We start from the raw sequence: 26,834 nt of genomic DNA on the forward strand, positions 1-26,834 counted from the left end.
AAGAGACACAGGTTTAATCCCTGGGTCGGGAAGGTCCCCTGGAGGAGGGCCTGGCAATCCACTCTAGTATTCCTACCTGGAGAACCCATGGACAGAGGAGCCTGACGGGCTACAATGCATAGGGTCACAAAGAGTTGGGCACGACTGAAGGGACTTAGCAGGCAAGCACTGGGGTTTCAGATCATGTGGAGGGAGTGACACAGCTGGCAGTGTGGGTGGAGGATGCGAGTCAACAGTGGGGGGACTCGTGGGGTGAGCACATGGGGTGCGTCATGCTATTCTGCTGACTGCTCTGCAGGTCAACATTCTTCACAGCAAGGTCTCCTCACCCTCTGTCCCCCCTCCTGGAGGAGCTCCAGGGAGGGGCACTGTTTCTGTCATCTTGACTTAGAATCCACTTTTCCCCCAGAAATACTGACTCTCTGGAGGGGTTGCTATAAAAGTTCACAATGTGTGTTGTGTACTTATTTGGATTTGGATAATAGGATACTAACACTATGTATTGCATCATTATGAGCACTTTATTGGAACTGGATATCGGTTAATTAAGCTAACTATTCTAACACATCCCATCCTTACAAACAGCCTTTCAGGTAGGAAGCATCATTCCTTTTCTTCCTAGAAGCAAAAACTGAGATTCAAAATGCCAGAACCACCTGGTTCAGTTCTGCAGCCAGGGCTGCAAAAGAGGCATTTGATCTTAATGACAAGCCCACATTGCCTTATCTGGGGACCAAATCCCAGCAAAATGACCCAGAAGGACAGAAATCAATTCTCGCCAAAGTCAGGTATGCTTCAGGCTCCCTTAAGGTTTCTACCTGTTGGGCCAAACCAGAATTGCTTTTTGACCTTCAGACAGAATGTTTAAAGTCATTTTAAAGCCGTCTATCCAGGAGGCAGCTGACAATTCTAATACATGCTGTTTTCAACGGCTGCTGCTGTTTTATATTTTTAATTGAATGTTTTAAATTTTGTGCTTGCACCCCGAAGCTACTTTATTGTGAAGCATGCAATTTTATAAATCAGATTTCATAAAACCCAATGATTAAAGCCTCTGATTACTGAGGGGGATGGCAAAAGAGCAGAGATTTCAATTTAGAACTTGGGACCAGAATTTATGCAGAAAATTTCACGAGTGCAGTAGCTGCCTTTCCCCACTTTATTTGTATCCTGCTGGTCTGAACAGCTGGGAAGTTGGTAATGCTGACGCATCAGCAGAAACACACCTCATTTAGCTTTCACATTGGACTTGGCTTGGGGTAGGGAAATTGTTCAATGTGTTCTCTTCATGTCCACATGCCCTGCCTGTAACTCACAGATGTTACGACGGCTCAGTAGAGGGATGTGGTGGTTATGGAGTGCATGCTAGAAAAATTCTTCAATCTTCCTTCTTTTTAGATGAAAAGAACTTTCTGAAGGCCTCCTTATTCTGTACAGCCCTTAGTGAATTCAGTATGGGACATGCTTTCACCTAAATTCAGATTTTAAAACCCAAGATTCATGTTGGGCTTATGGCAGACACTCAGTCAGTTCTTCTGGAATAATTGATGAATCCACCTTTTCAAAAGGGGAGATGAGAGCTCTTGACTCACTGGGGTCTCAAAGCATCAAATGTTAAAAAAAAAAAAACACGTGAAATAAAAACTGCTGAAAGAAGTCGTGTATTGTTGAGGCTTCCTGATGGCATGGATTCCCTGATAGTTTTGCTCTTTGAGACAAAGAGAAATAAATTGGCTGCTCCTGTCTTTACAGGCATTTCCTTGGAGTCTAGAAACTATGGAAAGCCTTTGGGCCAACTTGGTTTTTTTTATGGGAGCTGATGTACTGGGGTGTGTGATTTGTGGGAAAAGCACCTGGTTTTGTCATCTTACTGTGATGTCAGTTACCATCATGGCAATTCCACATCAGGATAACCCTGGGTGAGGTTCTAGTCTAGAAACAGTCTCGTTCAGTCACAAGACCCAGATGCTGGGTCCACGCTGACCATGGACAGCTCCTGAGGTGAAAACTGGGCATCATATTGGGTGGAATGGTGGCAGATGGCTCACAGCCTACCCCAGCCATCGGTCAAACCAGCTTCCACCTTCACTATTCCTGTGACATTGGCCAACAGCCACACTGATTTCTCCTGACAGGGTTCTCATCCACCAGAATTAATTTTTGTCAGGCCTCAACAGCAATGAAAACTTGACGTGTCAGTTGCAGACTGCTACCGGATGCATCCAAATCAGCGATTTCTGGCAGCTTTTGCTGCCAGAACCTTTTGCTGACAAAGGTTCATCTAGTCAAAGCTATGGTTTTTCTAGTAATCATGTATGGATGTGAGAGTTGGATGGTAAAGAAAGCTGAGCACCGAAGAATTGATGCTTTTGAATTGTGGTGTTGGAGGAGACTCTTGAGAGTCCCTTGGACTGTGAGGGGATCCAACCAGTCCACCCTAAAGGAGATCAGTCCTGAAGCTGAAACTCCAATACTCTAGCCACCTGATTCAAAGAACTGACTCACTAGAAAAGACCGTGATGCTGGGAAAGATTGAAGGCGGGAGGAGAAGGGGACGACAGAGGACGAGATGGTTGGATGGCATCACCGACTCGATGGACATGAGTTTGAGTAAGATCCGGGAGTTTGTGATGGACAGGGAAGCCTGGTGTGCTGCAGTCCATGGGGTTGCAAAAAGTCGGACACGACTGAGCGACTGAACTGAACTGGCAGCAGTCTCCTGTCCTCCCCCTAGAGGAGGCGGTCACTCCTGCAGTCACATGGGCTGGGGGAGAGGATGGGCTAATTCGAAGCAAATGCAATTGCTCCCATGGGGGCAGGTGGCTGCAGCACAAAGTATCTCTGCAGTGTTTACAAGCTCATCATCTCAATGGTCCTTGGCAAAAAGAAGACCTGGCAGGTTTCTGACCACAGCGCTTACATCTTACTTTAGAGCATGGGAAGCATCAGCAACGTAACTCCTGATACAGGTGGTAAACTGCCCAGACTCCATGGGGAAAAAGAACGTATAATCTAAAACATGTCCACAGGTAATTGACTCTCCTCTCTCGGAAAGGCAAGGAGTGAAGACCAGACTGACTCTTTTCTAACAAATAGAACATGGCAGAAGGGACAGTGTGTAACTTGTGAGGCCGGATCATAGAAGGTGTTGCTGGGTCCTTCCTGCCCTCTCTTGAATCTCCTGCTCTGTGGGAAGCCAGCTCCCAGGTATGGGGACACTGGAACGGCCCAAAGGAGAAGCCTATATGGTAAATTTTGCCACCTTTCTTATTATGAAAGCGAACAATAAAACAGCCCAAAACTAGGCTGCCAGGTCCTGAAGAGGGGCAAGGGCAATGTCCCCCTGTTCACATCATCACATAATGCTGAGTGCAGGAAAGAGTTTGGGGAGAGAAACTGAGATGGGATCTTACTTACTTCATGATGACAATGTAGATGAGATACATCAGCACGAGGACCAAAGACTCCCACCTGTGGACAAACCAAGAATGGTTAGTTAACGGAAGACACCAAGACACACGTGCCACACCCAAGATTCCCTTAGACACTCGAGTGATGCAAGCCACAACTAACTCTGCCAAGCACGGTAAGGATGAGGCAGCCATGAAAACAACACACGCACAGTCCCTGATCTATACACATGTCCTAGGCAGGACCCCAGTTGCGAGGATTTCTTCCTTCTTCCACTCAAAAGGAGAATGCTTCCTCTTCGCTGTTATTTGCTCACCCCAAAGAGTGCTTTGAACACAGCAAGACTTCTGTCATATTGCTGAATATAGGGTTCTGTGTATTAAATCTGACCACAGCTTAATCATTCACTAAAACAATTCAGATACAAACGGCAACCTGGAGGAATTGACAGGAGCAACCAAGGGACTGTTAGATACATTGGAGTAAGGCCTGTTAGATACATTAGATACAGTGGGCGATGGAGACAGAGAAGGATAGAGGGGAGGGAGGGCGAAGACAGATAGACAGACACACCTGGGTCAGGGAAGGTGCTGTCAGAAAGGAGAAGAATGAATAAGTGGGAGAATGGTCAAGGGAAAAATAATGAAACCTCTGGAATGTACCTTGAACTTTTGATACTTTGAACACTTCCTCTAGTTTCTTTATTTTAGTAACTTACAGTTAGAAAACAAGGAACTTGATTTCTAGGTTCCTCTTCAGGTGTAGAATTTAATTAGTTAGTTGAGAGCATCATTTTTGCTTCAAGAAAAGTTTCCTGAGGGATGGTCTAAGGAGAAATTTTAGGTTATGGCTTTCCTGTGCTTTTTCAAGTTCCACGTCTAGAAACTGATCCCGGAGAAATATGTGGTCAAACATGAAAAGGATGCACACAGGTTCCTGCTGCGGTGCTGTTTTATAAAAATGCAGTGTTGGAAAGAAGCAGACAGTCATCTGACGAGGAGCTGGGTGTGTGAGTTATGGTGAGTCAGGCCTCACCATGGGCCATCACTCATGGGTCAAGAATGATTCTGCAGATACTATATGAGGCTATTATAGACACAGTGCTGGTGATGCTACTGAAAGAAGTTGGGGGTCCAAACCACCTAAAGTCTCCTGAAAGAGGCTAAGGACTGACACAGACTTGCCATGAACCTGCTTTCACGTCCTCCTATGTGGTTTTCATGAGCAAGGCCAGGGAGATGTGGAGAGGGGGCTCCTTCTAAGACCAACAGACGGGAAACCACCTGTGAATCTCCTTGCTTCCGGTTTTCTGCACAAACGCAGCAGAAAGATTTCTGAGGTCATCTGTGATCATGACTTGTCCTTATGGCAGCATGGTTAGCAAAGAGCAGCAACACTGAGCAACACTTAGGCACCTGCTGTTTGCCAAGAGAGAGTGCTGGTTGTGTTAACCGTGTCATGAGTTCTAGTGGCAATGCTTCTGCAAGTTTTCTTGTGCTGTACTTAATCTCCAAGGACATGAGGGGACAATATCATCATAATATCACATCACAACCAGGTAACCAGGTCCAGGTGGATCCCACGAGGAGGTTCTCCCTGGCCTCTGAGCTGAGATTCTCCCAGGCATCTTGATCCCTTTCAGCCCATTGATCACTCTTATTCAGAGAAGACTTCCTACTTCTTACGGGTCAGTATACAGACCATGTGTCTGAGAGCAAGCTCTCCCAGCTCGTCCTCTTGGGCAGAGAAGAGAGAGCGGCAGAAGTACCTTAATCACCTGAATAGCGTGTAACATTTATGGTCAATGTGATATGTCCCCCGACACCTTGAATTCTGAAATCACAGTGACGACCTAGGACTCCTGCAAAGGGCTAGCACTCATTTTGCTGAAAATGAAGATAGCTGGGCTCTGTACTTCTTTATTTTTACTTAAAAATGATATAACATATTATTATCATTTGCATATTTTTTCCATATGGTTTACTACAGGATACTGAATATATTAGTTCCCTGTGCTATATAGTAGGAACTTATTATTTGTACATTTTTTCTACCTCATTCTGAGCTTTAAATAATACCATGCAAGTTGCCTACCTGCAACATCACAACTGCCTGTTTCTGAGAAGGTATCTCAGAAAAAGTACTGTATTTTCACATCACTCTACTTCCACAGATCAAATACTTGAAAAAGGGAACAAGAATGCACAACACACCCAATTTCTGTTTCCATTACAAACACAGCTGACATGCTCAGAACTCATCTCAAAAAAGGCAATTTGGACACTGACCCAAATGCAAATGTTTCCACATATTTAATTTGGGCAATATTTTTAATCTATCAAGAAATCACTGACTTTTCAGAGCTCCAAGTTCATCTTGAATGTTAGGCAGAACTTTAATAGGTTAAAGGTCACGGAAGTGCCTCCACCTCTGGCTCCTGTGATATATATGGTATTTGGAACATGGCAACGTGGTCTGAACAACTGGAAAAGGTTCATCAAATCTTGTCCGTGGCCTTGCCCATGGCTGACCACAGAAAAGCACAGTTAAATCACACCGTCTAATCTGGGTGAAAGAAGGCAGGATAATACTGTCTCCAAAGGAAGTGCACTAGCCCAGGCCAAGGGAAATGGCCTCTGCTCCGTTAAAGCTGGTCTATTTGTTGAGATGGACACAGGGTTCCCAAGAAGTGCTAGCCGTTCCAAGCTGCCCTGACATTTCCCTTTCTTTCCTAAACCCTGATTCTGGTTTTTAAGATACTATCTCTGCAACACAGCAAGGGGAACTTGGAAGGGGAAGAGAGGTACTTACCAGGAGACTTGTTCATCATAAATGAACTGTGAAAAAGAAGATAAAAAAAGAGAAGATTAGACACACCCATACATGCACACACATGCCTTATCACTGATGCACGTTATTTGCCCTCATGGCTGGTTGGTGGGAAACAGGGCTGGGGCTGGTTTGGAGTCTGAAGCATCTATGGGCACTCCCCTCTGTGCTGGTTAAGTCTCTGGTCAGTGTCAGTGGAGGAAGGTCTGCTGGCAGACTGGGGTGGGCCTGGTTCGGAGCACAGAGCATCAGTCCATTTTCTGTCCGAAGGTGGAGTGAGAGAGAAGCCCAACCTTGTTATCTGTAGAATTTTGGATCTGGAAGGCAATGCAGAGCTTGGTGGGGGTGTCCAAGCATCAGCCACTTATGGGCCACCTGGAAACTGCACGTCTCTGTGCCTTGTACAGCACCTTCAAGCTCTTATGTAAGCACTTGGGTGTCTAGGGACTCAATATTTTCCAATCAGTCAACCTACTCTTTTGTTTCCTCAAAAGAACTTATTTTCAAAGAAAATTTTGCATCACAACTGGAAGTGGAGAATCAACACCATGTATAGAGAGAGAATAAAAATGCATGCAGTGACAACAGTGAAGATCCTGGCTGGACGCTGTTAGCTGCCCGTGTCCTGGGCCACGGGCCTGCCATATGTGAAGGGAGCTTAGCAGGGTCAGAAGCAGTGGAGAACACACAGGGCTGCACAGAAAACCTCCTTCATCAGTTAGGACCCAAAGGAAATACACAACAGGACTCAATTTATTTAAGCCCTGGTCCATATAGTAATAGCATCTAAAATCGCTCCTCATTTTGGGTGGAAAAGTGGTACAATCTTGGCTCATTGATTTATACAGGGAACAGGGCTACAGAGAACATGCATAGTTTCCCTGAGATTGCTCACTTAGCTGGAGAGTTGGTCCCAGAACCCAGCCCTGGCTCTTAATTTCGTGTTCCTTCCATGGCACCCTATTTGCCCAGATGGCATGGTGTTGAAACCAAATGAATACCCTCCGTTTCATTCCAGCAGGGAGCTCTTTCTTTGCCTACACTCAGGACATGACTGATTTGGGCTCGAGCATCTCTGAGTGGCTTTCTGTCGGGCGGGGGCCCACTGGAGTCTCTGAGGCAGAAGCATCCAGTATAGAGGGTGATCACGGCACTGAGATGGTTAACTTGGCTAACAACTGGCATCATTTCAGTCGCTGGCGATGATAACCACCACCAGTTGTGAGAGACACAGACAACCTCAAAGCCCAGCAGGTGCAGCTCAAAGGCACGTGAGAGGACCTCCCTCCAATCACCCCCAAGGAGTAGAGAGAAGGATGAGGAGAAAGTGGCCACCTTTCTTGGTAACTCACTGCTCCCAACAAGACACTGAAAAAGACATTGATTCCATCATGTTTTGTCCTTTTGTCATCTGTCATTTATTATTGCACCCAACAGGCTGGCGTTTGGATGAAGATGTCAAACCAGGATGGGAAAAAAGGAAAAAAGAAGTCAAGGAAACTGCCCTAGGACCCAGGTTGGATGGTACGGAATCCATTCCAGTCGCTTTTATGTAATCATTAGCTTTCAAAAAAATCCAAGAAAATGTGGAACGGAACCAATGATTGAAGTTGGAAAATGTTTTCTATTAATTGAAGTTAATTCAATATCAGTCTTGGGCAACAGGATAGAGCAATCAATTTGTAGCTACTTCAGAGAGCACAAGATACTGGTGAAGAGTTGATTAGATGATCAATTTAATGTGTGTCTCTGGGGAGGGCAGCCGGCACTCCATAATATGAAAGCAGCTCCAAGGAAGCCTTATTTAGTGACATATGACAGATGGGGGTAGGGCTCTATACATCTTTAGCTATTATTTTAATGATCATAGCAGTCAGAAAAACCAGAATGGGCTTACTATCTTAATGATCATAGCAGTGAAAAAAAAACAAAAACAAAAAACAGAATGGGGTTAACTGTGCAAAGGATTCCAAAGTGAGAGCAGAATTTACAGGGAATACAATGTCAGAGAAATAGTGGGGTGCCCCATCCCTGGATGCAAATGGTGTGGAGGGAGAGGAAGCAGAAACTTTCAGACCACGAAGGCAATGGTGCTGCTCCCTGACCCTCGGAGCCTCAAGGACTAAGCTACCCTGTGGCCCATTTGAGAACATGGTCTGGGTTTGATCCCCCTTCCTCAAAAGGATTGGGTGGAAACACCAGGGGCCTCCAAAAAGAACAATACAATGGCTATAAGGGGCTAGCAATCAGGCCTTTGGGAGCATCTGAATGGAAAGAGGCTTGTTTGTGAAGAGGAAGACCTGCCTGCCGAGTCTGGCGGCGCCTGGAGGAGGCGGGTTGACTGACAGTCGCCCACACAGGACATCTGCCCCGTTCATGGAAAGGTCCTTCCAGGCAGCACATCTCCAGGGCATCCCGAGGGAGTATGGAGCCAGCCTGTCTCAAAACTTTCGACGCCGAGGACAGTGTTTCTCACTGGGTACTGCTGATGGCTGGACGGAGTGGATTTCTTTATTCCTTAGAGATTTTATTTCATTTAATTCTTCTAAGACAAGTGTTGCATATCCGTCTGTTATTTTCATGTCCTCTGTGAGTAAAAGAAGACAAAACGACTTCCCCCACCCCCGCAGGCGGGGAGATCAGGGAAGAAGAACTCACTCTCCTCTCCTGAAATGAGAAACGCGCCCCCAGTTCCAGCCGGCTCCCACTAGGTGGCGCTCACGGTCCAGCCCCGCGCCTGGCCGTGCGGCCCGGGAGGGGAGGATGTGATGAAGGAGGACCCCTTTTGGGTTCCAGGACATCTTCTGGGCGGAGGGCAAGCGCCTCTGGACAGACAGCCTCCCGCGGGCGCCTGCGGCCAGCCCACCTCGGTCACGGGGCGGGGTCACGTTCAGGCGGCAGCTCCTTCCTGGGGCTCTGAGATGCTGAAGGGCGGGTCCCTCATTTACATTCACATGCGATCATTGGCCCTATTAGGGTGCGGATGGAGCTGCCCTGGAGCTGCCCTATCCTTTTTTTCTCCGGATGTTGCAGCGGAGCCTTCAGGAAGCAGTGACAATTTATTTTCTTGGGCTCCAAAATCACTGCCGACGGTGACTGCAGCCATGAAATTAAAAGACTTACTCCTTGGAAGAAAAGCTGTGACCAACCTAGACAGCGTATGGAAAAGCAGAGACATCACTTTGCCGACAAAGGTCCGTATGGTCAAAGCTATAGTTTTGCTAGTCATCACGTAGGGAGAGTTGACCCTAACGAAGGCTGAGCGCTGAAGAACTGAAGCTTTCAAGTTGCGGCGCTGAGGAAGACTCTTGAGAGTCCCTTGGACTGCATGGAGATCAAACCAGTCAACTCTAAAAGAAATCAACTGAACATTCATTGGAAGGACTGAGGCTGAAGTTGAAGCTCCAATACTTAAGTCACCTGATGCGAAGAGCCAACTCACTGGAAAAGACCCTGATGAGGGAGAAGATTGAAAGCTAGAGGAGAAGAGAGTAGCAGAAGATGAGATGGTTAGACAGCAACACTGACTCAATAGACATGAATCTGAGCAAGCTCCAGGAGATAGTGAAAGACAGGCTGGTGTGCTGCAGTCCATGGAATCACATAGAATCCGACATGACTTAGCGACTGAACAACAACCACTTGGGGAAACAGCTTTCTGTTCTCTACTGATTGTCTGAAGCCAGGCCTGCAATAGCCCCTGTGACACATGTGGCCCCAGATTTGCTGCACAGCTGGTCGGAGACCTGCCCTCTGACCCACATGTGGTTCCTCCAGATCGACCTCAGGCTTCGCCCTAGGCTTTCCAGGTGTTCCACGGACAAGCTAAACAGGAATTCACAAGAGTGAATCTGAAAAAAACACTCTTTTCCTCTAGGCCTCTGGGAAATAGATGGGCTACCATGGAAACCAGCTTTTCAGTGTTGGAGTCTGGTCTAGAATTCTTCACAGAGACAGGCTTCCATCAGACAGGCGACTCCCTGGATGACAGAGCATCCCAGAGACTCGAGATGGGACACCAGGGAATGGACCGCCAGGGGTTGCAGGCCAGTGGGCCGGAGAGAGAGGCTGGGCTGGGCCCGCACTGTGCGGTGGCCTTGGGTTGGCTGGTTGTAAGTGGTAACCATGGCCGGTGGCTGCCTTGCTGAAGCTGAGACCTTGTAGCTGGAATCGTAATCACTGGCACCATCAGAATTTTAAGCAGTGAAAGTAAAAGGAGAAAATCAACACCATCATTCTCTTTCAAGAGCCTGAAACCTTGAACATCCTCCCTGCTGGGAAGGGAAACTGCTCCCTGCAGACTCTCCCTCCACGTACAGGTGCCCTCAGGAGATGTGCCGTCTTGGAGGCCTGCCTTCCCAGGCTCTGGGGCCATGGGTGTGGGCGGGTGGCTTAGCTGAGGCCACGGCAATTCCCTCTAAGAGGAGTCAGATGGAAAACACTGAAAAACAGCCGTGAGGCATGGATATGGTTTCCACTTGAAGGGTAAACAGGAATTCCCATGTGAGGATCTCCAGCGGGCTGACCTGACGGTGCGGGGGCTAAGGGAAGGTGGCAAGGACAGCTGGTGTAAAGGCAGGGCTTGAGCAGAGCCTGGGCAGGGATTAGGGGAACAGGGGGCCCTTTGGTTTGTTTGAGGAAATTGGACGTTCTCTCACATCCTTCCCTGTGAGAATCTTCTGGCTGCCACAATCATTCCTGCTTTGCCGGGCCCTGAAATGGAACCATGAGCATGAGGGTCTCAGGGTCTCCAAACTGGAGTGAGAGGAAGGGGCCCAGTGGGGACAGGCCATGGAGGCCAGGGGCCAGAGGACGGTCATCCCTGTGGGTGTCTGGTGTCCCTCCTCTCACAGAAGGGACAGAGATGATTTCTGGATCACTGAAGATGAGTCATCTTAATGAAAGACTCCCGGGAGAGGGAGGCTGATGTTCAGTCTCCAGGTAAAGAGGTGTTTCGGGCACTTCTGTAGAGGTAGATGCATGTTAGGTGTAGTAAAATCAAGACTGTATGAGGCAGGTTTTGTTGGATGAAAAACCCGAATTCTTTGCTTGGCTGATATAGTTGTGCATCTTCTTCTCTTGTTCTGGGAGACCTGAGTGAGGGGCAGCTACCTCGGGCAAATCCTTGGATATCTAGAGCCTCAGTGTTACCATCTGTAAGATGGGACTCCTATCACAGCAGCTTGAGAGGTCATGAGTATTGAACTAGGGAAACTTCATCGACAGGCCCAGTACTATACTAAGTCCTGTGAAGTGTACAGAGCCTGCACTTGTTAAAAGTGTGAGAATGTGGTATACTTCCCATGGAGGGTTTGCTCTCTACATCCATGCTATCCAGATGATGGGCGCTAGCCACACGTGGCCACATGCCCTGAAATTAATGAAATAAGATTCGGTTCCATGGTCTCACTAGCTGGCTTTCAAAAGCTCAATGGCTCAATGGGAAAAGAATTTGAAAAAGAATAGATACATGTATATGTATAACTGAATCACTTTGCTATATACTTGAAACTGACACAAACTTGTAAATCAACTATACCCCAGCATAAAATAAAAATTAAAAAAAAAAGAGCTCAAAGGCTCACATGCCTGGTGGCTACCATATGGGACAGTGCCCTCTAGGCTGTCTTTGATGGTTGGGTCAGCTGACCTGTCTCTCTTTGTCCCCATGGAATCTCCTTCAGAGTTGGGGGCTGCCTTGAGTGGGGGGGAAGGGTTACCTCAGATAAGCTCTTTCTGCTGTGCCAGCACTTAGATTGCTCCTGGGGCCCCTCAACTGCCAATGTCCCATCTGGCCCTTCTCCAGGAGGGCAGCACCCCCAGGCTGGATTTGAGAATCCCGATAAGTTATCTGGAGCCTGTCTCATGGGGCTCTCCACGTTCCCCAGCCACCCCCACCCTAGCCAAGCTTCCCTTCTCCTGATGCTCAAAATCCCTGATCTTGAAGCAGAGATGAAGGGTAAAAATAAAGCATTCCTTTTAGGGCAGCTGTTAGATTGATGATGAAATGAATCATTTGCATTTATGTAAATTACATGATTATGTAAATTACAGTAACATTTCAATAAAGGAAACTATCTGGCCTGCTGGAATTTGGAGAAAGCAGACAAGGAGGCCAGAACTCCCACAGTCAGTTGGGGATGGGTTCTTGGTGTGAGAGAGAGGCAGCCAGAGGGCCTGTGAGGGTCTGCGGACTATCCTTCAGGTAGATGGGCATGTCATCAGGCATGGGACAGCATCCAGGACTCTCTCAGGACCTAAACGGTGACATTTCTCTTGCAGAGAGAGACCCAAGTCAGGGGGCGAGCCTCCTGGGCCATGTCCGGCTTCTCCAGGGCTGATGCATTACTGTAGAGCGTCCCCGGGACTAAAGGGGGAACACCTGATGGGTCAGGAGAAGGGCACTGAGTGACTCACACTATATGCTTTAGAGGAGAGCGGGCTTAAAAATCAGCAACATATAAATGAACTAGAAAATAGCAGAGAGCAAAGGTTAGGTGCATCCCAGATACTGAACCGAGTCCCTTGTCTCTAAGCTAACTGTTTGAAGCTCTGCTGGCTTCAGAACATCCCCGCTGTGTTTTTGCTTTTGCACCCGGCCTCTGCATCAGCCTCCAGGCCAGCTGTCTTGAAGTCCAGGTAGTAGCACCCTATCAGCTCTCCCTGGCCCGGAGGCCCAAGTCTCCCAGAGAAGTCAACTTTCCCAGTGCTTCAGATCCCCAGCCCTCACAGATTGTCCTCAGGGCTGCTCTGCCTGAGCAAGTATATTTAGAAGCAGCATCTGGTCCCTCTTCATTGGGACTTGCCCTCCAGGTAAATGAGCTCTTCATTGTAGCACCTTGGAGGCCCATCTTCTGAACATTTCCGAACCGGAAAAAGGGGAGAGAGTAAAAAAAAAAAAAAAAAACAAACCCAAAGAGTTTAATTATTTGGCTGGTTGGTAATTCTTTCTGGGTAGGAGGAGAGCTTCTAAGTACAGGACTTTTCAGTGCCCATTGCAGGGTTAAATGGAAAAGCTTTGTGTTATGCAAGGAACACCACCCCCGAAAAAAGTGACCATGTTACCATGACACTAGGGGAAACATAGAAGGAGGAGACTAGGAAACCTTGACAAAAAGATACAGCGTGTGGAGCAGCAGCCTGGGGCTGGCGCATGGAAGGGGTCTGGGGACACTGAGAAACCTCCTTTGCTAAGTGCTGCTCTTTGGGTACTAGATTGTTTTGCTCCTCATGCTGTTTTAAAGTCTCATGTGAAAAGGTCTGCATCAACAAACAGCTGTCAGAAATCCAGACCACCAAGCTGCCACGATGCCTCCCTTTTGCGGCTCTCCAAGTGTACTGGAGCTGACACCTGCCCCGCAGCAGGTGAACATCTGAGGAAATAGTATCCGACTGTCTTTGAGACTGAGTTTCTGCAAGTGCAGTGGGCGCTGCTGGCATCAGAATCATGACGGAAGATCCTGGTTGAACTGAAGTTTCCTGGGTCCAACCCCAGGCACTACCAGATTAAAAACCTCTGGGTTGCATGTTTCCGGGAGGCACGCGAGGCATGTCAGTGCTGCTGAATTTGGAGAGATACCATTAAAGTCAAAAGACCCAGGACCAAACCCCCAGGACTCAGATGTTCTCTTTTCCATACTTCCTAACAGTGGAGAAATGTAATTTTTCTCAAGATCATAGAAATCTAGGCTCAACGTCGGCTGGGTAAATACCCAGTCCAGTCTCTAGGTCACAGCACAGAATCACATTCTGTTGACTGTCACCACTGGAGGGAACACAGAGCTGCCAGTGCCTCATGCCCAACTGGTTCAGCTCTGATTCATCCACAGTAGGTGACTGCTTTGCTCAAAGACCCTACTTGCGTGAGCGTCACCCGCAGCCTAAGGAAGCAAAACTGCCTTGCTTCTTCACACATCATTAGCGACGATAAATTTGTTCTGTCTCAGACATGTCCAGATACACTTAACAGAAGACAGGTTATTTCACACACAGTTTCAGGAGACATCTGTGTGAAAACAGAGTGAAGCTGATGTCCGCAAGTCTGATGATAGGCACGGACATCACAGAGTCCTTGCTCCTGGGGTGGGGGTGGGTCTTGGACTTTGCTGTTCTGTCTCATTACCTTGCCTTTAGTGGGGGTGTGTGGGTATCTCTCTAGAATTCAACAAAGTGGAGAACTACTTTCATAACCACCACCCCCAATACATCTCTTGAAAAAATGACTTTCACAAATCATCCTAAACTACCTTGACAGCAGAAGAGCTGAGCGCATGTAGTAATCTATACAAGGTCTCCTACAGGACAGAGCTGTCTTTGCAGGAGAGAGCTCCTGCAAAGCATGTTTGAGCAGTCTGGGCTGGGTGAACGGAGGCCTCTAGATCCGGGGTGATTGAGCCTTTTCCACAGGTACAAGAACAAGGAGCTCATGGGTGTCCTCAAGTCTGCTGACCAGGAATTCTACAGATGGAGCGTGTGTTCATCCCAACGCGGGCATCTGAGCCCTGCTCCTCCTTGGGGCTGGTCTCTACTCTCCTGATCATCTGTCACCCTTGGAATGTGGGGGGCTGTGGTTGTAAACCCAAGATCTTTGCTATAGGATTTGCTATTGACTGAAGTACCCACCTGATTGCTTAGGCAAAGTCTTGTATTAAATGTCACTTTTGACTTATTTGCATGTGTGTGCGTGTTAGTCACTAGTCGTGTCCAACTCTGTGACCCCATGGACTATAGTCTGCCAGTCTCCTCTGTCCATGGAATTCTCCAGGCAAGGACACTGGAGTGGGTTGCCATTCCCTTCTCCGGGGGACCTTCCCAACCCAAGGATTGAACCCCGGTCTCCTGCACTGCAGGCAGTTTCTTTACCATCTGAGCCACCAGGGAAGCCCTTATTTGCATTGAGATTTACCATGAAATACTATACAGGTAAATGCTTTGTAGACAAGTAAGTAAACCCTTCAGTGGATCTATTCCTGTCCGGTAGGTGAGAAAACTAAGACCTGGAGAGACTGATTCCTCTAAGGTCATAAGAGCAAGTGAGAGAAGGACCAGGAGTCAGATCTCCCACCCTCATCAGTGTTCTTTCGGCTTTGCCGCCCTTCTATTCCTGGATAGCTCAGCCTGGGTTTGTCCCCACAGGAGACCTGGAGCCACTGCTCATTTAAACAAAGGACTGGCATTTACAGGTGTTCTTTGTAGAGACAGCATTTGCAAGACTCTGAGGACTGATGGAGGTAGGGGGTAGGAGGTGGCTGGCAGTGATGCTACTTGTTACATTAACCTGCAAGGAGCTCTGTCAGTTTGGACCAAAGGTGCAAAGAGCCTCAAGTAAGATGGGCTACAGGGGGCATGCTGCGGAGATCTTTACAAAGTGAAAATCCACAGGACAATGAAGCCAATGCGTATGGTGGGAGATGGGGGAAGATCCGTTTAATATCCTTCCCAGGCTGGGTGGCTAGGATGGGAGTGGGGGGCGGGAATACAGGAGGAGGTCCAGCCTTGGAGAAATCATTTTAAGTGTAGAGACACTTGAACATGGGACATGAAGGTGTCCAGTAGAGACACCCACCGTTAGGGACACAGTGTGAGGTATCCCCATGAAGGTGGTAATGGCCACGGAGAGTGTGGGACAGGCAGGACGAGGAAGGAGGGTCTGCACCCAGGGACACTGAAGGAAGTTACAGCAGAGCCCGTGAGCAAAGTGAGAGCAAAGGGTCATGAGAATCCCAGGAGAGCAGCAAGGGATGCTCATGGAGGCGGGTGAGCAGAGCCACCTCCTGTTCTGAGCACCGGAACCATCGGGCTGGGTTCTGGGTGACCAAAGCAGCTGCCTCTATGCACCTGTTTCACCTGGAGGAGTCCCGAGTTGCCCCGAGCTGAAAAGGGTGATCGGGAGAGGAGAGGCGAGGTGCTTGGCACACACTTACCACGATGAGCGCAACCACGGACAGCGTGTAGTAAATGGAGTCCCTCAGCAGGCACCAGGAGGAGAGAGCCACGACCTGGGGGGAAGGGGCGGCAGGTGAGAAACAGGACACGGACCATGCGAGGGACACAGCCTGGCCCTGGCATGGCAGCCAGTGACAACCCAGACACACAACTCAGTGCTTCTCTCTCTGCCCTAGACCCAGTCCATCTGCCAGTCAACAGGAATTCACTGAAGGTCTTCAGGCGTAGTAGTCTGGTCTCCTGAAAATAGGGTGCCAAGATGGGTTTGAACCTGCCAGGACTTCATTATGGGGAGATGCCCAGGAGACAAGACAGGGAGGGAGCTGGGGAAGAGGGAGGGCTGAGCAGCTGTTACTCCGATCTGGCCCCCAAAGGCTGGGTTAGACAGACTATCTGAGGAAGGTTCTGCAAAACCAGGTTGAAGTCTCCCAGGAACCCACCAGCCTCAGTATCCCTGACGCCAAGGAGAAGGGAGGAGCCGCCTGACTTGCTGTCCCTACCAGCACTCTGCCCAGAGCTGGGCATGCCCTTCTGAAGGCCCCTGGCCTCTTCTCTCATCTCTATGATATGCCTGGCCTTGTTGGCACTTAAAAGATTGATTTGCCTATTGATGTGGAGAAGATGCTGTCTTAGAGATGGTGGCTCTGCTGAGACCAGTGGACACCTTGTTGGAGGCTAAGCAGCCTTGGCCTCCTGTGTGTGGACTCCCTGCAGGCGAAGGAGACCCCTGGTGCCGAAGGAGGGGAGGGGCGGGGCAGGGCATCGTGGGAGGAGGGGCCCTGTTCTGGAGGAGAGTCCTCTCCCTTGGGTAAGTCCTTCAAAGTCCTTCATGGAGGGAAACCTGGTATTTTCCCTCTGTTTTGCAAAGTAGGTCCATTTTTGCAGGCTCTTCCCAAAAGGAACCTGGGAGAGTCCCAGTGCCAGGTGGGAAGTGCCTCCTGGGCTGTCATTCTCACTCCCTCCCACCTCCCTAGGAAAGCGTCAGCCACCCCATGGCCACAGGACTCATCTATATGCCTTTGCCCTTGCCTCATAAGCAGAAAAGGACACAGCAAAGGCCACTCTAAGCTGCAACAAGAACAGGGACCAAAGACAACCGGAAAAGGGATTCCAGGGACACCACCTTTGGTGTCTCTTCCCTCCTGGATGACTGGGTCCAATTATAAAGAAAAGATCAAAGCAAAGCCAAACCAGAGAGGGTATTCTGGATTCAAATAACATGAAAGATATGGCTTAAATAGAACTAAAAACGAATAACGAGGCCAGCCTCTTTGTACTAACACACTCTTCCACCACTGTAGGGACATTGAGTATTTTCCGTGCTAATTTTGCCTTGCTTGGTTTGGTACTTGCAGATCCAAGTTACAGATGAAGGGCTTGTCAAGAAAAGGACTTGTGCCACAAGAATCACTTTAGAACAGAGAGTCCTCTCCAGCCTTTTATCATCTCTGCATGGACTGTTTACTCTTAGAGTCTGTGGCCACCATTCACCATCTACAGAAGAGGACAAATTGGACTGGATTATTCACTTTCCATCAGGTCATAAAAGGTGGTGAATATTTTAAAATTTATTATAATTAAGCAAATGGACTTAAAACACGTGGCAAATATCAACTCTGAATTTTCTTGAAAATCACTTGGATTTTTAGTTAAAGATAGGTGGACTGAATATCCCAGTACCACTGCTCTTTCTTGTTATACTATAACAGGGTTATAGCAAAGGGATTTTTTTAAAAAAAACAAGACATAAACCTGGGAGAGAAAGAGACTAGAAGAATTGATCAGAGCAACAAAATTTTGGAGGCTGGAAAGCAGAACAGTTGAACAATCAAAGTCTTTCAGCTGGCAGTGGACCAAGCTCTAGAAGTGGTGGTAAAGGTGGCCTGAAAACAGGATGACTGCAAGACTGTTGAAGAGCTTAATCCCACCTGATACTATTACAACAGTCTTAGTCAACTATCCTTCAATATAAAATAAAAATTTTTTAAAAAAGAATTTAACTGCAAACTTCTTCCCTCACTTCAAATAGACTGGTGACTGTACATTCCCCACCTTATCTGAGACAGGGGACCTGGCATTTACAGAAGACAAATTTCAGAAACAGAGGAGAGGAAATGATTGAATAAATAATTAAAGAAAAGTTCTCAGAAGTTAAGGATTTCCATTTTTCTGACACAAAGGACAAAAAGATGCACACCAAGGCATGTCATTGTGAATATTCCAAACACTGGAACCATAAAAGAGCCCTAGAAGTCACTGGAGAGAGGAAAATCAGATTATATATGAAGAATAATATTTTATTTCTCAGCCAGAGAGCTGAAAGCTAGAAGACAATGGAGGAGTGACTTCAAAACTAGAAAGGAAAATGATTTCAACCTGGAATTCTACACCCGACCAAATTGTTCATTAAGTGTGAGAGGAGAATAAAAATAAAAGTTTAATTATCTCAAAAAATTTACTTCTTACATATCTTTTTCCAAAAATCTACTAGAAGATTGCTCCACTAAAATCAGGGAGTAAAACACGTGTTACCTAAAATGTTGGCAAAATAAATCCTTACATCAAACAACAAAAATCTATTGTAATAAGAAAAGATCTCCAGAATGGTGGTAAAAGAAGATTCTAGAGAGATGGTAAGAGGAGATTCTAAAAGAAACTTTTGCAGCTGGTCAGAAGACACAGAAGAAACGACGCCAGGAGGACAAAATCGATGGAATATCTTACAATTCCGAACCCACAGGAGACTGGAGAGCTCTGGGGACAGAGCATTGAAACCTAAGCAAATGAACAACAACAAAAAAGACAATCATAAACCATGGGGAAAACACAGAGTTGTGCAGGAAAGGAAGATGAATCATTACCTAGTATTGGCTGAGCTATAAACGGTGGTCACACAGTCGTAATAAACGCAGTGTAGACTGCTGTCTAAGTAAATTAATGGTGTTAGTGTTTGGTGAGGATGGAGGGCTGGCATTCGGGGTGAGCAGGGCTGAAAAACACCTTAACCCTCCCCCTCCACACTGTAAAGCCTTGGAGAATATTTGAAACTGAAAGGTCAAGTCACTGCTATAGAAGCACGTGATCTGGAGACACGGAGAGAGTATCAGGAACAACCAAACCAGCGGAAAGCAGCTGCCTCTGAAGGGTGGCAGGTTGGCACTGGTGGGATAGGAGGGTGGCTGTCTTTCATAATAAGCCACCTGGAACTGGTTGCCTCTTTAAGCTCTGTGTGTATATCTTTAATAAAAATAAAAACTAAAATAAAAATGAGAAAGTGTAATGCAAGTTACCCATTTAGAGTTACTGCTCTAAGAAATACACATCACACTAGGTCTAAATGTCAGACTTGCCTGGATACCGATCTACTGCATCTCTTTATAAATAGAAAAGTTTTTAATGTATAGACCATTTCCATGTTTCAGCTCTAGATTCAAAGCTTACAATTACCAAAACCAATTTTAAAAATTTTCTTTATTAAATTAAAACAATGAAATATAGTTGATTTACAGTGTTTCAGGTATACAGTAAAGTGATTCAGTTTTATGTATATATATTCTTTTTCAGATTCTTTTTCATTACAGGTTATTACAAGATATTGAACATAGTTCCCTGTGCTACACAGTAGGTCCTTGTACCTGTTTCATACAAATCGTGTGTATATGTTAATCTCAAATTCCTAATTTATCCCTCCCCCACCCCCTTTCCCCTTTGGTAACTCTAAGTTTGTTTTCTATGTCTGTGAGTCTATTTTGGCAAAACTAATTTTTCTCTATAGAAGCAATGAACTGGAGGACAAGAAAGGAGTCAAACCAGAGAAGAGTAATTCTGCACACTCTTGGGGGTATTAAAGCATCCTTGATTCTGCAGCATCTATAGTGAAAGCTGTGACCATGACCTGGTGTCCTCTACTTTCCCTTTCTGTGACCACTACTCACCACAATAAAAAAGACTTATCTGACACTTCCTGCAAACAAGAGGACCCGGAAGGCTTATTTCATTGAGTCCTACGGCAACCAATAGGCGGGCACTGTCACCCTCACTGGCTGGCAGTGTGGGCATGGCCAACTTGAAGTCTTGAACACAATGGTACAACTAGCAGTGGGATGAGGGCTGGGATCTGAACCCAAAAGCTTGAGTCTCATGGTCCTGACCCCACACACTATGCTACTATGCGTAAACAGAGGCAGGGTGAAAGCAGACACCCATCTGTGACATCCCCCATGAAGGTCTGCTTTTCTCCATGACTTCAAGCCATTTGGCAGGGGCATTTGGTGAGAGACCAAAAAGCAGTGACCATAGTTTCCCAGGTGGCTCAGATGGTAAAGAATCTGCCCACAGTGTGGGCTACCTGGCTTCAATCCCTAGGTCAGGAATATCCCCTAGAGGAAAAAATGGCTACCCACTCCAGTATTCTTGCATGGACAATTCCGTAGACAGAGGAGCCTGGTAGGCTACAGTCCATAGGTGTGCAAAGAGTTGGACACCAATGAGCGACTAAAACACTTTCACACCCTCACAGCTCAATGTGAAAATACACTGCTTTAAAGAGAGCCCGAGCAAGAAATCAAGGCAGAAGGAGTGACCACAGAGACCGCAGACAGAGATATAGACATGCTATGGACATATCCCAGGAGGGAAAGAGAAAACTTGGAAACTAGTCCCTTTAGGTAGTTTCTGTTTTCCTTCTTCTTCTTTTTTTTCTTTTTTTAACATCAACACAGCTCATTGTTTGGTGATGGAAGTGTTCGCTTTTCCACAGACATGGATACACTGATGTTTGGGTCGAAGCCACTCTGCTTCTCGGTAGAGGGGCTTTTATCTCTAGACAGAGGCCAGCAACCATCTGACTTAGGCCCCGAATGCACCCGTGGGCACAGAGGGATCTGTCAGCACCCTTGCGTCAACATGGGAGGCTCTTTGGCACCTGCCAGCTGACAGCATCTTCCAGAGCACTCTGCAGAGTGAACACGGGTCCCCAGAGAGAGTCAGCAGTGAGTGATGCTGCCCTTGACCTCATTAATCAATAATACAGACGGCGAGAACTGTAAGAGGTCATCACTGGCAGACTCCTCTGTAAATTAAAGCCAGAGGCTCTGTTCTTCCCCTTTCGCTCTAGGAATCCCTCCCAGTTGGAATTGCATCTTGATATTTCTCTTCTATTTCTGGAGTGCATTTCGCACTTCTTCTATTGAATATCCAGCTTCAGTTTCCTTCTTATAATTTCATTTAATTTCAGAGTGGCATGAGGTGAAAAGAAAAAAAAACCCTACACTTCTAAAACAGAGGAAAACACCTCCTCCTGTATTTAAATGTTGAGTGATCATTTGGAATTCTGACTCCTTCTAGGGAGTTAAAATTAATTGTTTATGATAGAACTATATATTTTCTGTGGATGGATTTGTATTGCAAATCTATATATATCTATTGATATATATGGTGATGCATGCACATCATACATGGGGATAGATGGCATATGTAATACAATTTAATATTTTTTCCTTGATGGAGAATGGGATTTGATATTGTGGACACATTTTAAAAGGAATGAATAACCTCAATTCATGAACACTTTGCCTTTTTAAAAACCCGTTTAAGCAGGCAGAACACCATAATAGTTACATGACATAAATATAAAACTGCTGTCATTTCAGAGAAATGTTGTTATTTCACACAAATTTCATGGAAAAGGGATTTGAAAATCATAACATGAGTCTTGTTCCAAGCTTTTGAGCTGATACAGTTCCCACAGCCAATTCTTATCTCAGGCAAGACAGCCATGAGATTTGGAGGAAGGCTGGGGTTCTAGGGTGTCCCTCACATGGTCTGAGGGCATCCGATGATGCTGGGGGTCAGAGCAGGTGAGGGACAGGTCCTGACACTACTGTCTGTTCATTATTCAAGTACCCGTTCAAAATGCTTCAATCCTGGGAAAAGTCACTGCAATACAAATGGCTCCTGCTTTCTGGAAATTTTCTACTGAGAATGGACAGTCAGAGTCAGGCCATATAAAAAGACAATAATAAACTTCTGCAAAATACAGTGAACATCCTCTTATTAATCTTTGCAAACAGGAACAGAAAATGAATTCATATTTTAAATTTTACATTTTTCCTAAGAAAACCCATTCTGAGTTCTAGTTTCGTGTAAGGAAAACAAATGACAAGTGAAGAAGCTGCTCTTGGAGATGTATTTAAATAAAGACAAGGCCACGCTGGGACCATGCAGGCATACAGCAATCTTCTGAAGGCTCCACACTGACCGAACCGAACAACCACCAGGGACGCTCTACTGATCCGAAGTGCCCAGGATGCAGAAGTGCCTTCCCAATCGTTTAGAACATTAGGTGCAGGCGTTCTCATGTTGGATGTAAATGCTGCCTGCTAGGCCTTCAAAACTTGGTAGCTGAGGGTGTTCTCGCATACGTCAGAATTCTCAGGGAGATGGCGCCACCTTAAGGAAGGATTGTGCGGGCTCGTGCTCCTGGGACTGGGCGTGGGGCCTGTGCCCACTGCCAGGCACTGTCGTGCCAGCACTAGGGACTATATGAGTTTGCCTATAAAAGTAGGGCATTGAGGGTAATTTCAAGTCATCAGATGTGTTTGCTTGAATTCACCCAGAATCAGAGCCCAGGGCAAGATTTGAGTGCATATACTTTATTTGGGAAGTGATTCTATGAAACACTGTTGGGGAAAGCCAGGCAGGTAATGAAAAGATAAAGATACAGCAGCAGGTGACTGGGGCGAAATCCTGGTGGGGCTCTATCCTGGGGGCAGGTGCTATCCTGGTGGGGCGTGATCCTGGTGGGGTGCTCTGAGGGACCCTGGAGAACACGCCTCTCACCTGTCTCCTCCAAGGGGAGAGGGAGCTGGGGTATTTATCTACCTACTTCCACCAGTCACTGCTTGAGGGCTGCAACCAGAATGTTGATTCCCTGGCCAAGAAGAGCCCTCAGATAGCAGAATGCAGGCTCTGGCACGGGGAAGTCAGGCCAGTGGGAACTCAAAAGGTGAGGATGAGGGGTCATGGGAGGGGACACCTGCAGTGTCTGCTTTAACCCTAACCATGGATTTACACAATGATCCGATAATCTGAGTAAGCATTCACACACACACACACACTTTTGTAAGCTCAAAAATACAACCCATTGTCTATACACATCACGCCTTTTTTACCCATTCATCTGCCAGTCGACACTTAGGTTGCTCCCATGTCCTGGCTATTGTCAATATTGTTGCAGTGAACATAGGGGTACATGCATCTTTTCAAATTACAGTTTTCTCTAGATATATACCCAGGAGTGAAGTATCACATGATACTGCTTATATGTGGAATCTAAAAATGTAACACAAAGGAACTGACTTATAAGGCAGACATAGATCCACAGACACGAAAAACAGACTTATGGTAACTAAAGGGGAAGGAGGGGTAAATTAGGATTTTTGGATGAACAGATACATTAATATGTATAAAGTAGATAACCAATAAGGACCTACTGTATAGCACAGGGGACTAAGGTCAATATTTTGTAACAACCTACAAGGAAAAAAAATTCTGAAAAAGAATAAATAGGTTCATAGAAACCACCACAGTGAGAAGTCCGCGCACCGCAGCTAGGAGAAAGCCCGTGCAGCAACGAAGACCCAGCACAGCCAAAAATAACTAAATAGACTAATTTTTAGAAAAGATGCTGGGAAACCACCCTTTTGTACAGTGTAGAACCAGGCCAGAAAATTCCTGCTCCCTTCCAAGTTTTCCTACTTGATCTATTGAAAAGACAGTATAAAGAATTTTAAAGCACAGTGAATTTATTTATTTTTAAATTTATATCATTTGGGTTAGAAGCCAGATACACATCAGAGGCAAGTATTTCCTCATTTTATCATTAATGAAGCATGAAAGGACAATGTCTAGCTTGAGTGATCATTTTACTCTCTTGATCTGTAACGCATCCTCATGGGACTGGGGTCTCCAAAGTGCAGTGGGGCTTCTCTGCGTTTGAAGTGTTGATGAAAAAGGAAGTTAATACATATCATGTGAGTTCAGAAATAGGACAGCTAAGATCATGTATGGGCTTCCCTGGTGGCTCAGCTGGTAAAGAATCCACCTGCAATGTGGGAGACCTGGATTCAGTCCCTGGGTTGGGAAGATTCCCTGAATAAGGGGAAGCTACCCATTCCAGTATTCTGGCCTGGAGAATTCCATGAACTGTATATAGTCCATGGGGTTGCCAAGAGTCGGACACGACTGAGCGACTTTCACTTCACTTCAAGACCGTGTATTTGAGTTGAAGCTTCGGGAAGTAAGAACCTGGCTACACCACACGATTGCATTATTAGCCATTTCCATTACCACATGATGCTTTCCATGCTGTCAGAAACCAGTAGTGGAAGCACGGTGGAGAAGATGTCCCATTTCCCTCTGGCCTCTCTGAGAATTAAAATGCTAAAGGCAAAGGGGATGGAAAAACAGGAGGGCCGGCTCCTTTCCAGTCCACAGGCTTGGGCATGGACTTGGAAGGGTCTGTTTCACACCTGGAAGAAGCCATGTTTCTCTGGCATCAAGTTACAGAGGAGAGGAAATGTGTACAGTGTACTTAGCGTACTTCAAAGCGAAGATGACCATCCCCTGCTTGACATGGAATGGGACTTGCATCATATCAGGAACTAACCTGACTTGTGACATCTCCAAAGGGAAGGTGGGTGGCTGCCCCCCGTGGGAGAGCCAGGTTGGAAAGGAAGCACTTGCCCCTCTAGGTGTGGTAGCAGGGTCACTCTGATCTCGGCGGAGGGTGGGGGGTGCAGTGACATTTGCGTACTAACAAATACTGGCTGCTAGTCTGTGTGGCATCGGAGAAAGCAATGGCAACCCACTCCAGTACTCTTGCCTGGAAAATCCCATGGACGGAGGAGCCTGGTAGGCTGCAGTCCATGGGGTCGCTAGGAGTCGGACACGACTGAGCGACTTCACTTTCACTTTTCACTTTCATGCATTGGAGAAGGAAATGGCAACCCACTCCAGTATTCTTGCCTGGAGAATCCCAGGGACGGGGGAGCCTGGTGGGCTGCCGTCTATGGGGTCACAGAGTTGGACACGACTAAAGTGACTTAGCAGCAGTCTGTGTGGCTCATGTGGCCCCAGTCGATCTGTCAGGCAACGTATTTTAAGTAACTTCTGTGACTCATGGTGGAGAGAACAGGTGACGCCCATGAATCAATCCTGCAGCCACGGCAGACTGAACCCAAGAACCGTTCTTTAATGGATGCTTGGCAGATTGTTTTCCCTGCATTAAAGATCTTGAGGATTAAAACACAATAATACCAAACATACACAGCCTTGATTTGTGTTTAGCAGTGAAGCAGAGGCTGTGGCAGCTAGTCACACTTGCCAGCCGACAAAGCCCCTTCCCCAAAGAGCTGGCAGCTTTTAGCCAAAATCGAGAGAGGTTATCTAATTATCTGTGTTAATTTCACTTTGCGGATGACCATGTAAAGGGGGAGTACTTAGTGTCTTAGCGGTTCAGAGGCTCAGATGTGGAATCAAAGTGCAGCATGGAAGGTACAACAGTAAGGATGTGGTGCTTATCTGGTTAGATGTGGGGAGGGAAGGGCATGGGAGTCTCACCCCTTCACCTGTACCTCCTCTCCATCTCCTACTCTGCCCACCCCCTGGCCTGCAGGCCTGAGCGTAGTCTCCCAGTCTCCTAGCCTCATCCTCCACGTGCGGTGCGGGAACAGGGGCCTGTGCTCCTCCAACTTTCAATTCTCCACCTGGAATGATCATTTTTACCTGCATCAGTCCCTCAGCAACATGTTAAGGATCCACACAAAAACCTCGGAGACACTAAGATTTTGGGGTGAGAAGAAGGTTGTGCATGGAGGCATTAGGAACAGAGTGGCTTTACTGGAGCACCCTGTCTCACCCTCAGGAAAGAAAACGCCACTCTGAAGATTTGGGGCCTTCAGTAAGTGTTTCCCGGGAGGTCATGGCCTGAGATGCAGCCCCTTCCTTAATAGCCAACGTTTAAAAATTGGTTCTTATGAGCCAGATACTGCACATCGCACTTCACCTGCCTTTTCCTTTCCAATCGTTTACTCTTCCCATTTTACAGGTGAGTCAACTGAGGCTACATAACCTGCCCAAGGTTCACAGTTTGAAAGTGACTGAGCCATATTTTGACCAGATCTGAATTCAAGAGCCCACATGGTCACCCCTTTGCCAAGGTTACTCAACTTAGCTGATCATAAGAGTGACCTGAATCTGACAATGGATTCCCAAGCCCATGTCAGACTTTTTTTCTTTTTTTTTGCACTACACAGCTTGGGGGATGTTAGTTCCCCAACCAGGGATAGAACCCGGGCCCTAGCAATGGGGGCCCTAACCACTGGACCACCAGGAAAGTCCCTTCTTTTTCTTTTTTGCATCCCAGACCTTTCGAATCAGAGTGCACATTGGAATCTCTTGGAAGCTTTAGGAAACACTGATGCCTATGTTCCACCCATAGAGATGCTGAGTTAGTGGATTCAGGCTCTGGCTGGGCCGTTGGGATTTCTCAAAGCTTCCCAGGTGATTCCTAACATCCGGCAGGGGTTGAGACCACTGGCCCAGCCTGCAACCACCTATTAGTCTGAGGGATGTCCAGACAATCAGAA

The 26,834-nt window shown here is 46.8% G+C and overlaps 1 protein-coding gene across 2 annotated transcripts in view; it reads right to left on the reverse strand.

Moving 5' to 3' along the window:
• Positions 1-26,834, reverse strand: part of SLC24A3 (solute carrier family 24 member 3) — a 424,237-nt gene that overhangs the window by 28,961 nt on the left and 368,442 nt on the right. For both annotated transcript variants that reach the window (XM_081558604.1, XM_081558603.1), the window contains 3 exons: positions 16,164-16,238; positions 6,223-6,248; positions 3,418-3,471 (listed from right to left, as the gene is read on the reverse strand). In XM_081558604.1, coding sequence (XP_081414730.1) covers positions 3,418-3,471; positions 6,223-6,248; positions 16,164-16,238 — 155 coding nt within the window. The remainder of the gene's footprint in view (positions 1-3,417; positions 3,472-6,222; positions 6,249-16,163; positions 16,239-26,834) is intronic.

The sequence above is a fragment of the Giraffa tippelskirchi genome, chromosome 13 (assembly GCF_054371585.1).
Source record: "Giraffa tippelskirchi isolate mGirTip1 chromosome 13, T2T-mGirTip1v1.2.pri, whole genome shotgun sequence".
NCBI classification, from domain to species: Eukaryota; Metazoa; Chordata; class Mammalia; order Artiodactyla; family Giraffidae; genus Giraffa; species Giraffa tippelskirchi.